Source organism: Miniopterus schreibersii (genome assembly GCF_964146895.1).
Source record: "Miniopterus schreibersii genome assembly, chromosome: 15".
Lineage (NCBI taxonomy): Eukaryota > Metazoa > Chordata > Mammalia > Chiroptera > Miniopteridae > Miniopterus > Miniopterus schreibersii.
In genome coordinates, this window is record NC_138115.1 from 49114698 (window position 1) to 49127847 (window position 13150).

Below are 13150 nucleotides of genomic sequence, written 5' to 3' on the forward strand. Positions count from 1 at the left end.
CCCTTTCCTGGACCGAAGAGGGGCAGTACAAAGGGAGCGCATGTGATGGGCCGGATGATTCATCATCACCAGGCGACAACCACATGGGATGAGGACAGTGGAGCCTGATGCTTCCCATGCCTTCAGCATGAGGCCTGCGAAATCCCACTGTTCAAATGAAGCCCACTTTCCCCACCCACTGCCAAAAAGGGTTACATAACATCCCCATACCCATGCCTATTCTCTTCCCTCAGTTCACCCACAGCTGCCACCAGTGTTATCCAGAGGAAGACCTAGTCCTTGCCCTTGAGCTGCCCCCAGTTTAGAAGGGCAGACCCTACACGCATTCAGAGAACATGAGTCCAAGGCTAGCCACAGTGTGTGGGGTGCGGTCCCTGGGGCGGCTTCCACAGACAGTCTCCCCAAATTCAGACCACCTCCACTCCGGCCAGCTCTGCTCCTGCCCCTCCTCCTGTCCATGCCACCAGGCCCTCCACTCAATCTCTCAGCAAGTATTCTCTCATCCCCTCTGCTGAGTCACGCAGCCTGAGCACAGAGCCCAAATGCAGACATGACCCCTATGCCAACCAGTGCGATAAAGCGGGGACAGTGCATTCACAGTGGGTTCAGAAGCTCCCTCCTCCATGCAGCCTACTGTGTGCAAGTGTTACCCCCCCACCCTGTGACCTGCTGCCAGCCCTCCCTCCAGGACGCCCCTCCACTCCACACATACAGCACTACTCTGTATTATATCTGGCGGTAAACAGCTCAGTGTCCCGGCTGGGTCCCAAGCTGCCCTCGCTTGAGGCAAGGGCCTGGCACACAGCAGGCTCTCCACAGAAAGAGTAAGGCCAGTGGGTGCACAAGAATGGCCAGGTAACACTCCTCACCGCAGAGGGCCAGCACTCACTCCCACTGCCTAGCCGACCCCTGTACCCAGGCTGGAAAGCTCTGCTCTCAGGGGATGATTTCCTCTCCAGGTAGCAAACAGGTACTTTCTTTAGGATTCAAATTACCCTGCAAGAATTCTAGTGGTACCCTGCCCTGAACACAATGTGGAGGGGGGAGGGAGGTGCTGTCCTTGAAAGGACAAATGTTTTCTGCTCCAGCCACACACTTTCTCTAGACAGAGCAGCTCTTTAGAGCCCTGAATCAAAACAGCCCTGGAGTGTGGCTTTTACTCCCCACAGGGCGTCGTTACCACAGCAACTGTATTTCTTCTTGGAACTCTTTCAAGAGTACAAGATGTAGATTCCCTCCAAAACAAAACCGGAGAAAAGCCAGGGCAGCTGGGAGCTGGGATTAAGAGAAGGGCCCTGGAAGGAAGGAGGGCCGCACATGAAGCTCTGCCGAGGGGTCAAGCACGGAAAGAGCCTGATGTCAGGTGTGTTAATCCAGATACACAAAAAGAAGGGACAGGGCTTGCTTAAGGCGAAGATAAACCTTCTACTAAAAAGTTATATGCCAGGAGTGTGACTACCCACCACGACCTGTCCAGTTAGGAATGTATGACCAGAACGCCCTGTGAGGTTGCTTTCTGTAGAACTCCTTTTCGTGCCCCCCCCCCCCCCCACACACACTTCCCTGAAACTGATGGATGAAGCTCACTTACCACCTGTCCTGCCCAAACCCACTCCAGTCCTCACCTGGCTTCTCCGGGCATCAGTGGCTCCCACCCTCCCCAAATTTCCTGAGATTCCTCCTAAATGCCCGCGGGGCAAGCCTCAGGGCACCGAGCATGTCTTCATTTTGCAGTCTAAACTCCATATCCTGGAACCTCCTCCAGCCCCAGGGCTTCAAATCTCCCCACATAAGCATCCATCTGAGTCCAGATGCCTGCCTGCCGGCCTCTCTCCATGTACAGGTCTAACAGTCACCCCAGGCTTACACAATCAAAACCAGACTCCAGACTTCCCCTTCTAAACCACTCTGCCCTGCTTGGCTCATCTCAGAAGCACGCACCACCACTCACCCTGCTTGCTCACCCCCACAGCCCATCTATCCAGTAGCCCTGTGAACCTGCGTCAGCCTCACAGCTGGGCCAATGCAACAACCTCCTACCTCCACACACAGTCAGGGCAGGGCATCCACGCTCAGACCTCCAATAGCTCCCCATCCCACTTATGGAGTGAGGTCCATCCTCAGTGGCCACACCTCGCAGGCCTTTTCTACTCTCAATTCCACCCTGCCCCCCAACCCTTCACTCTAATCCTGCCACCCAAAGATTCGTTCTGCCCCTCAAACAAGCCAAGCTAGTTCTCCGCTCAGCTAGAAATGCTCTTCCCTAGATCTTGGCATCCCCTCTGCCACCTCCCCTCCCTCCCCACATGCTAGGGCAGTGGTACTGCCCCTCCCCCAACACCCACACACTCCCACCCTAGCTCTCACAAGTTCCTGACATTACCTTCCCAATTTACAGGCATACTGTCTAGCCACCCCTCCTGTGGAAGTTCCCTGAGGCAGGGAGACAGTCTTGTTCACCCAGGTCCTGGCACATAGCTAGTGCTCAATAAATGCTTAGTGGCTGGCTTCGGAGTTCCTGCTGTGAGGATGGGCAGCCAATGCTCCAGGTAGAGGAGGTGCTCTACTTCCAGTGACAGAATGTCTAGAGACAGATCAGAGATTTCCAGAACAATGAATCATCTGGGGAACTTTAAAAATGCATGGATTTCTAGGCTCTACACCAAGATCTACACCCAAGATAGAACTGAGGTGGGGCTAGAGAAGAGACTGCAAATTGTTTTCCCAGGTGACCCAGAGGCACAGGTAGGTCTAAGAACCTGATTGAGCAAATATCTTCATTTTACACATGAATGAGTCAAGGCCCTCAAAGAAATGACTTAATACAAAGTTCCAACACTGGCTGGTCACCAGGAGTCTGCGCTGGGAGCCCCAAACCTCCACCCACAAGGCTTTCCCTCTGACTGGCTCCAAGATGTCCCGGTCTGAGCAGAGCTGGAGAAGAGAAAGTCAGTCCTTGAGAAGAACAGGGACTACACACCCCATCTTGGCTGTGGCGCTGCAAAGTCACTTTCTTGCTCATCTAATACTTCACACTAAAAGGAAAGTCCACCTTCAAAGAATCAGGGCTCTGCTGAGTAAAGCCAGGGGCCCAGGAGGATGTTCTCTTTGCTTCCAAAGGAAGCAGCCTCCACTCACTGTCCCTCAGCAGAGAGAGCAGGAGGGGCACCCAGACTTCCCCACTTATAAAAGGCTGGTGTGCAAGACGTCGAGCCAGACACTTCCAAGACATCCTCCTGTGCTCTCCCAGCTACTGATGAGGTCAGAAGCTCTGTCTTGATTTTTCAGACAAGGAGAGGAAGACTCAAAGTTTAAAGATCTGTTCTGGATCCCACAGATGTGATGAACAGAGCTGAAATTTAAACCACATCTGTCCAGCTCCGAAGCCCATGCACTCCATTGGGCCACACGGCTCCCACCAGGTAACCTGATGGTAATTTCCATCTGTGATGGGAAGGAGACCAAGCTTTCCTGGGGCCTTCTTGTTTTCAAGCACCTGGAGTAAGGGGTAGAGAGGGATATAGAGCCAGGGTTCTAGGGACCATCTGGGGTTGGCAACATCCCACAGCATCACCATGACAGATGCCTTCAGCCCCAGGTTTCCCAGTCAATTAAACAGAGATAAACCAACAGCTACCTCAAAGGGCTACTACATGAGATCCCGTAACAAACTGCCATGTAAATGTGATGACACCCAGCCTGCAAAAGGCCCAACACAAGACTTCCTAGCTGACTCTGCAACCAGGCTGTTGGGCACTGGGATGTGGCCACGCAGGGTCCGAGACAAGGGGAACTTCCTGAGGGAAGAGCAGGATACAGACAAGTCTGACTCCTCATGCAGCACACTGGACTCGTCTCTACGCCCCACTTTCCCCAACACTTGCTAGCCCCTCCCTCCAGCTCCTCTTCTGCCCTAGCCCCACATTGGCCAGGGACCCTTCCCCATGCACCCAAGTCAGAAGGTATGAACGTGCTCCCTTTCTCTACCTTGGTACTGCTCCCTCCCCACACTGCTCAATGTGTGTAGATCACAGCTACATTGCTCTGAACTGTCAGCATTTAACTCCACACAGAAGGCAAGGAATGAGCATCCACTGGAGACACTGGCCATTAAGACTGAAAACTCCAAAGTCCTCTGCCCCAGTTCTAGGCTCCCCATGGCTGATCTGATGGTCATCTAAGTTTCCACCTAACCTCTTAGGTTTCAATAAATGGGAGTTTAGTTAAGACATGGTCCTCAGAAGTGAGGCTAGATGGAGCAAGTTCTCAGAGATGCATGTCCAATAAGGCAGCCATAAGTCAAGGGTGGCTATTTAAATGTAAATTAATTAAAATGGAATGAAATGAAAAATAAAATCAATAATGTGCCACGTTAACCATATTTTAAGGGCTCAAGAGCTATGTGGCTGTGGCTATGGTACTTGGACAGCATGGATTATACACACACCACCACCCTCATTGCACCCAGTTCTAATGAACAGAGCTGCTCTCCAGTGCTGATCTCCAGGGCCAGGTGAAAAACAGGAACCGCTGCAGAACCTGCAGCTGACAGCCAGACCTCAGCCCTGAGGTCACGCCCAACCCGAGGGGCTGGCCTCCTGGCCAGCCAGTCTGCCTCTGTCTCAGGGCAAAAAGAGACAGAGCAATCCAGGCCAAATGCTCAGGAAGTCCAACAGCCATGGGCAAGCGTTTGTGCCAAGTTCACTACCTTTCAGAGCCTCCCTCTGGCTACTCAGGAAGCCAGGAGAGGACGAACGGGCCTCACGCTGCCCTAGGCCAGCTCCACAGAGGGGCCATCCAGCTTCTCGGCACAGCCTGGCCCCTCTGGATGGGCTCCAAAAGTGAGGTTCCAGTGCAATACAGGAAAGTGTGCCTGGGCTGGCTGCCCTTCCAGCCGGAAGCCCTGGCTCCTGCAGAACTTGGCCACCAAAGCACCCAGCAGCACTTCCAGACCTCACTGCTGCCCCAGTCACCACTGCCAACTGCTTGCTGTCAAACTCTCTGGAGCACCCCCCAATGTCCCCCCCTGTGCCCATGAATGTTCCCACCTCTGATCTGCTCCCCTGGAACACTCTTTTCCAGCTACCTCAATACTCCCTTCCCGGATTCATCCTCCACGGCCCAGTTCAAGTTCCACTGTGTCTTCCCATGAAGCATCCCCAGACCCAGGCAGATTTCCCAGGAAATGAACCCCAGCAGCACAGTCTGATATTGTATGTACTCCTCCCACCTGTCAATCTGCTGACTACAGGACACTGCTTTGGGCAGCGCCACACCCATGTAGAGTCCCCTGCTCCCAAGGAATCTTGCATGGGCTAGAATCCAGGAGAGTCACTTATGCTCCATGACCTTGGGCACCTCAGCACCTCTGACCCTCTTTCTTTGACCCCTCATAAATCCGTCCCATCAGGTGGGCTAAAAGGAAGCGCTTTGTAAAACTGCTGAGCTGCATGGCTACAACCACGTGTGTTTTTTTACTGAATATACCTATGAAAAGCTTATGACCCTAATCTCATCTCCATCTGTCACAACCTCAGGGCTGATTCCTCCATAATAGCACTAAATTATATTCTGGCGGTGTGGGGAGGAAGACAATATCATAAGGGAAATCAACCCTATGCCCGGATTCCACCTTGAGCACAACATAAAATAGGCATCAATGATGGATCTGCCACTGAGTGCTAGCAGACCAGCAAGCAGCCATCTGCATGGGGCAAGTAGGCACTCTCCATCAGCAGGGGCAGGCTGAGAAAGAGCTTAATGCTGGCGTCTGTTCTACGGTGGCCTTGTCCTCACATCAGAAAACTGAACCAAAAATGGGGAGCCGCTTCTTCCCTGAGGGAGGAGACTCCTTGCTTCCAATCTGCTGGCAGCAGGCAGGCCATACTTCCTCCCCATTCACAGGTCCCACAAGAAATTACTACGGGCTGAAAAATTAACTCAAACTTTAGACTGTCTTTCTTCCACGCACTTACCCTAATAGACATGTCACTCAAGAACTGTGGAATATGACACTAAAAGCACAGGTAACAAAAGAAAAAATAGATAATTTGGATTTCATCAAAATTTAAAGGCTTTTGTGCATCAAAGGACATTACCAAGAGAGTGAAAAGACAACCCACAGAATAAAAGAAAACATCTGCAAATTCCATATCTGAGAAGTGTAATATTCAGAATATATAAAGAACTACAACTTGACAACAGAAAGACAAACAATTCACTTTAAAAAATGGACAAAGGACATGAACAGGTATTTCTTCAAAGACAGTACAAATGGCAAATAAATACATGAAAAGATGCTCAACAGCACTAATCATTAGGGAAATACAAATCAAAACCACAATGAAATACCACCTCACACCAAGCAGGATAGCTGTAATTTTTTTTAAGGCAAATAAGTATGGGCCAGGATGTAGAGAAATGGGACCCATCATACATTGCTGGTGGTAGTGGGAAATGGTACAGCTACTACGCTGAACAGTTTGGTGGTTTCTCAAAAAGTTAAACATAGAATATGTCTCAAAAATGCCACTTCCTAGGCATATACCAAAATAATTGAAAATAGGAACGTAAACAGATATTTATACACCAGTAAGTCCACCAACATACCAATGGCAGCATTAGTCACAATAAAGGTGTCCATCAACAGATGAATGGATAAATAAAATGTGGTATACACATATAATGGGATATCATGCAGCCTTAAAAAGGAATGAAATTCTATTACATGCTAGAATATGGATGAACCTTGAAAATCTATGCTACGTGAAGTAAGCCAGTCACAAAAGGAAAAATATTGTATGATTCCACCTATATAAGGTACTTAGAATAGGCAAAGTCAGAGACAGAAAGTAGATTAGAGGTTACAAGAGGCTGGGGTAAGAGAGGAGTGGGGAGTTATTGCTTAATGGATGTACAGTTTCTGTTTGAGCTGATGAAAAAGTTTGGAAATAGCGGTGATGACTGTGCAACATTGTGAATATACTTAATGCCCCCTGAAAAATGGTTAAATGGCAAGTTTTATGTTACATCTATTTTACCACAAAAAGGACAAATACAAAGAAAAGACTTTGCCTACACCTGTCCTCGCCAGGGGGAAAGAGGGCCAGAATCTGGATCCAGAGGGGATTAAAGCATGTATTTAGGGGCAGCTTGGACTTGGGTCCTATACTCTTTTGCCACTATTGTTTTTTTGAGCAGGTAATTTACAAAACCTAAAGGGTATCAAAAAGTATAACGTGAGGCCTGGCCAGGTAGCTCAGTTGGTTAGAGTGTTGTCCTGATACGACAAGGCTGTGGGTTCAGTCCTAGGTCAGGGCACATACAAGAATCAATCAATGATGCATAAATAAGTGGAACAAAAAAATCGATGTCTGTCTCTCTCCCCCTCTCTTTCTCCAATATCAATAGAGAGAGAGAGAAAGAGAGAGAGAGGGAGGGAAGGGAGGGTCACCACCTGTTCTCATGGTCTCTTCTAATCGGAACACTCACCTGGGATACCTCTAAGTTATGTGGCCTTCGGCAAACCTCTTCACTTTTATTGGTCTCAGTGCTTTCACCTGTAAATTAACCCTCCTTCTTCCTTCCTCTCAGGGTTGTCATCAAGACTAGATAAGCCGGGCAGCTGGTTAACTATGTTAAATCTGAAAACACTGTTGTCTTTAATGAAAAAAACTAAACTGTTAGAGCTACAGAAAAACTGGAGCACTATGTACTCCCCATCTCCTATCTCCTTTCTTTTCCTCCATAACAACATTTCCATCCAACACTAGATATATTTGCTTCACTACCTCCTCCCCAGCTGAATGGAAGCTTGTTGGGGCAGCAACTTCTGACTGCTTTGTTCACTCACTGCTAGACCTCCAGTACCTGAATGACTGGTGCACAGTAGGTGCTCAGTATATATCTGTGGAAGAAATGAATTACCAGCTCCAATAACCCATTCTGAAACAAGCCAAACTCTTTATCACCTGCTATTGATCCACCACTGATACCACAGCCTGGTAACTGAAGAGTCAACATATTCGAACTTCCCCTTCTGTGCAGGAAAGGGGCCAGATAGAGGGGGAAAATTAAGAGCTCCTGGAGATTAAAGGCACACCAGGAAAGGAAAAAGCTTCCAATAGAATCAAGAATGTGGCTTCACAAGAACTTGTTTCTTAAAAAGAATGCAAGGAAACTCCAAAGGCGAGTGACCTCTCAGTTCCAAGAGAGAAGCCACGTGATCTCCGAATGCAGATTTTTCTGAATGCAGAAATGAGTTCAGAGCCAAGAACTTTCTGAAGCCAGAACTGTGAAGATTAAACCCAATTAAAGTAGCAATCAGTATGCCAACAATGATAACACAGAAGAAATGGAAAAATTCCTAGAAACACACAATGTACTAAAACTGATTCATAAAGAAATAAAAAATTTTAACAGACCTAAAATTAATAAGGAGATTGAATAAGTTATCAAAAAATTCCCAGCAAAGAAAAGCCTGGAGCTAAATGGCTCTGCTGGTGAATTCTACCAAACATTTAAAGAACAATTACCACCAATCCTTCTCAAATTCTTCAAAAAAAAGTGAAGAGGGAACACTTCCTAACTCATTTTATGAGGTCAGCATTACCCTAATTTTTCCAAAGCCAAAACACTATAAAAACCCCACAAAATCCTCAATAAAATACTAGCAAACTGAATTCAGCAGATTAAAAGGTTTATACACCATGACCAAGTGGAATTTTATTCCTGGAATGCAAGGATGGTTCAACATACAATAATCAATCAATGTAATACAATAGAAAGGAGGGAAAAAAACCCACATGTTCATCTCAATTGATGAAGAAAAGCATTGGACAAAATTCAATTCCCTTTCATAATAAAAACATCCAACAAACTAGAAATAGAAAGAAATTTCCTCAACATGATAAAAGCCATATTTGAAAAAGCCATATTTGAACATCACACTCGATGGTGAAAGAATGAAAGCATTTCCCCAAGATCAGAAACAAAACAAAAGGATGCCTGCTTTTACCACTTCTACTCAACATGTTACTGAAAGTTCTAGCCAGAGCAATTAGGCAAGAAATAAAAGGCATTGAAATAGAAGTAAAAATTATCTCTGTTCACAGACATGTTTTTATATGCAGAAAACCCAAAAGAGTTCACAAAAACTGTTAGAACTAAAAAATAAATTCAGCAAAGTTCCAAGATACAAAATCAACAGGAAAAAAAAAAATCAGTTGCATTCTACAGACTAACAATCAACAATCTGAAATGAAAATTAAGAAAACAAACCTATTTACAACACCACCAAAAAGAATAAAATACTCAGGAATAAATTTAACCAAGGAGCCCTGGCCGGTGCGGCTCAGTAGGTTGGCATGTGGTCCCGCACACCAGACCGTGGTGGGTTCAATTCCTGGTCAAGGCACATACCCAGGTTGTGGGTTTGATCCCCAGCCGGGACATGTGCAGGAGGCAGCCAATCAATGTCTCTCTCTCCCTTCCTCTCTCTATCAATTTAAAGAAAATTAAAAATAAATAAATAAATAGGCCAGACGGTTTGTGTGGATAACTGACAGTGCCAACACCTTGCCAACAAAAGCAGAAGCCAATCTGGCAAGCTTTCACTATTATTTCCTCCTTTCGCTTTCCCACAGAACCCCAGTTGCCCACGCAGAAACTAAACAGGGGCCCGATTGACCAGCCTGTCTTGTTGTTGTTTTTTCAAGTTGAAAATTGGAGTCCCTGTGTCTTCCAATCCCTCGCTGATCTAGATATTTAATGTCCTTTGCATTTTGTTGCGTACAGAGTTTCCATCCATCCAACAAGAGCAGAACCAACCACCTCCACCCCTCTGTAGTCTCTAGTGCCCTCTCACAGATTATCCCGTTAGATCTCAAAATAACCCGATGAGAATGAATATACAGGAGTTGTTATCTTCTACTCCAGACATGAAGAAAACGGGCCTCACAGAGATGAAGCCATTTGCCCCAAGTCCCACAGCCCCAAGTGAAAGGGCCAGAGTTTGCACATAGGTAGTGATCTTCAGTGTTCTCCTTCCTCTCGATTATTAAGGAAAGTTAAACAAAGTAGGAATGGAATCAGACCATTCTGCTGTCAAACAAAGAGCAAGGGAAAATGCTTGCAGGTATGGCAACGGATAGGTTTAAAAGGTCCATCCCAGAGGAGCAGGCTGGGAAGGAGCTAAGCGCCCTCCTCTTTCCCTGAGATCCACCCGGACCTAGAAATGGGTCTTCCCTTTTGGATTCTTGTACTCAACGATTCCAGCTGGACGCCCAGAAGAGGGTCTGCCAGACACGTCATGACATTTCACTAGGGGTGCAAGTGGAAGGCCAGCTGGGTCCTGGGGAGACGGGAGATTCCGCGCGTTCAGACGCGAACCAGCCACGCCTAAACCAACGAGCATCTGAAACAGTAAGCGGCTCCGGAGACCCACGACGAAAACATGCAGCGGGCCAAGCGGCGGGCTGCGCGCTGACCACTGTCCTGCCGCCCACCCACCAGCACCAGACCCGGTGGGCAGACACCGACCCCTCGCGCATGCGCCAGCCGCACGCGCATGCGCGTCCCCCGCAGCTGCCTTTTCTTAGTACTCCCCTGCCTTCTCGTCCCTGTACCGGACCCGAACGCTGGGTACCTCAGCCACGGCCCTCACCCCGCATTCCTCACCTTGCGCCCGGTTTTCTCCCGTAGGGCCTTCAGCCGTTCCTTTCGCCGCAACGCTTCTTCCTCTAGCCGGCCCACACCGGCCGCAGCAGCAGCCATCTTGCCCGCCAACCCCTCCTCTTCGCTAGTCTTACCACGCGCAGGCCCAATGAGCAGATGACTCTCACAGCCAATCCGGGGATGAAAATGAGAGAGCAGGAAGTCCTGAAAGCCAATCAACGCTGAGTTGCTCTGGGAGTGCCCGCCCTTTTCCTCCCCTACAACTCGCCTAGCAGGTAGGGGGCGGGCAAAGCTCTAAGGCGTGATGCGTTCAACCCCAATCGATGAGAAAGCAGCAAGTGGAATCAGACCTGAGTGAACGAGAGTAGAGCGCGTCGATCGCCCTGGTTTTGCCTAAGCGCTAACCGCACAGCTCACTCCATGCCTGCCACTTGGAATGCGCTGACCCAAACTTTGTCCACTTATTCCGACTTTTCAAGGCTCGAATGCCTTCAAGAAGCCTTCTGTGACTCGTCACTCCGACCCCAGTCTGATAAGAGGTCTACCTCTCCCTTCACGTCCAGCTATCAGTGGCTTCTTGGATGTCCATGGGCCCGTAGGCCATCCTATGTCCACTCTCAGCTCAAACAAAGCCTTCGCTGTGCAGGGCTTGCCTAGATGGCCGTTTTCCATCGGGCTCATGGATGATCCCCTCCCACCTCCAACACCCCTGGAGTGGAAAAGCACCCAGGGTCAGACTACCTAACCTGGAGAAGAGCAATCCCCAACCTGAGCCCAACCAAAGAACTTGAGCTTAGCCCCTGAGAACTTAGCTGAGAGTTGATTTGGCCTCGACTGCACCAGGTGGACCAGCAGGAACTGCCAGGGTCTTCTTTCCTGCATTATTCAGCATGCCCTGACAACTGAGAGACCCCTGTGGCTGAAGTCAAGTATTTCTAACAGCATGTTGGGGTCCCCAAAGCCCTATCTCCTCCCACCAGGGGAGAAGAAGGCCCCTTTGCCATAGAACCCCATCCCGCTCCCCCAAACGACCTTCTTGACCTCACTAACTTGGGCCTTTTGTTACCCAATCCCCTGCATCAGGTGGGGTGCTCTGTTAGAGCCTGATATTCAGGTAGCAGATACTCAGAAAATGCCAGCTCATTGGCAGGATGGACGCGACAGGAGGAAAGGCCAGAGTGGAGGGGCTGCATAAAAAGCCAGGAGGACAGAACAGGATGGGGATGGACACAGAGTCTGTCTTCCCAAGGTCTAGGGGGCTCCAGACTGGTCACGTCCTCAACTGGTAAAGTCCTACAACCTCTCTGGGCCCTACAAACTTCCCCCCAGCCCCAACAAAGAGCCTGACCCCTCTTCAACACCAGGGGGCCCTCCTCAGCTCACAAGCCTGCTGAAAAGGATCTAAAGAAGCCTAGGCTCAGCGGTTGAGCATCGACCTAGGATCCAGGAGATCAGGGTTTGATTCCTGGTCAAGGGCACATGCCCAGGTTGCAGGTTCGATCCCCCAGTCAGGAGCATGCAGGAGGCAGCCGATCAACGACGACTCTCTCATCATTAATGTTTCTCTCCCTCTCTCCCTCTCCCTTCCTCCTTTCCTCTCTGAAATCAATAAAAATATATTTAAAAAATTAAAATTAAAAAAATTAAAAAGCCTGGGGGTGATGATGGTGGCAGTGGCCCAGCAACAGTCAATGAGGCCTCTGTCCCTGTCCACGCTGTCCCTGGCTGCCCAGGTAGTCCTAATTTGGCCCACCTGGGCTTCAGTTTCTCCTGGAAAAAAAATAAAAAATGCATGAGGCGCCCTCTTGCCTTTAACCTCTCAAGGTTAAAAAAAAAAAAACACAAAATATGTGAAGCAAGTGCTGAACCGTGAAGTGGAGGGTGCTTTCACTAGAGCATGTAGGAAAGCTTCCTGGAGGAGACGGCCCACGAGGATTGGCTAAACCTCCCAGGGGTCTGCCCGACCGATGGAGGACACTGCTCCTCCGGGAGGTTATTTCAGACTTGTTCTGCTGCTCTCTGATTCCCATTCTGCTCCACAAACAGTAGATGCAAAAAAGTGGCACTTCAGCCTTTCTAGAAAACGCTTAGAACAGCACCTGGCACGTGGTAAGCTCTACAAGTGGTCGTCATGGGTTTTGTTATCATTACTTGTTGAAGGACCCTGGGCACTGCCCGTGGCCGCAGTCCCTCCCCTCACCCTGCAAGCCTTTCCCTTGCACACATGGTGCAAGTCCAGCCAGGCGGGATGCACCCCGCGTATCTAGACCCAGGACAAGTCTGGAATCCCTGACCCCCACATTCGACATTCGTCGGGGCTCAGATTGGCCCTTCCCAAGGCATTGGTAGGAGCTCGGACTGCGGAGGGCGGGACTTTGGGGGCAGCCCTGACCTAAGGCTCCTCCTCCCCCCCCCCCAGGCTCCCCGCCCTTTGCACGGTCCCAGGAGAGGCGGGGCGGCGGTGGCCGCAGCTAAG

The 13150-nt window shown here is 49.3% G+C and overlaps 1 protein-coding gene across 3 annotated transcripts in view; it reads right to left on the reverse strand.

Moving 5' to 3' along the window:
* Window positions 1-10809, reverse strand: part of CCDC12 (coiled-coil domain containing 12) — a 37607-nt gene extending 26798 nt beyond the window's left edge. For 2 of the 3 annotated variants that reach the window (XM_081160255.1, XM_081160256.1), the window contains exon 1: window positions 10678-10800. Coding sequence is in view for 1 of the 3 variants with exons in the window: in XM_081160253.1 (XP_081016379.1) it covers window positions 10678-10773 (96 nt within the window). In the remaining 2 variants the exon portion in view is untranslated. Of the gene's footprint in view, window positions 1-10677 lie in introns of all 3 variants that reach the window. The other variant, XM_081160253.1, reaches the window with a different exon arrangement.
* Window positions 10810-13150: the final 2341 nt, after the last annotated feature.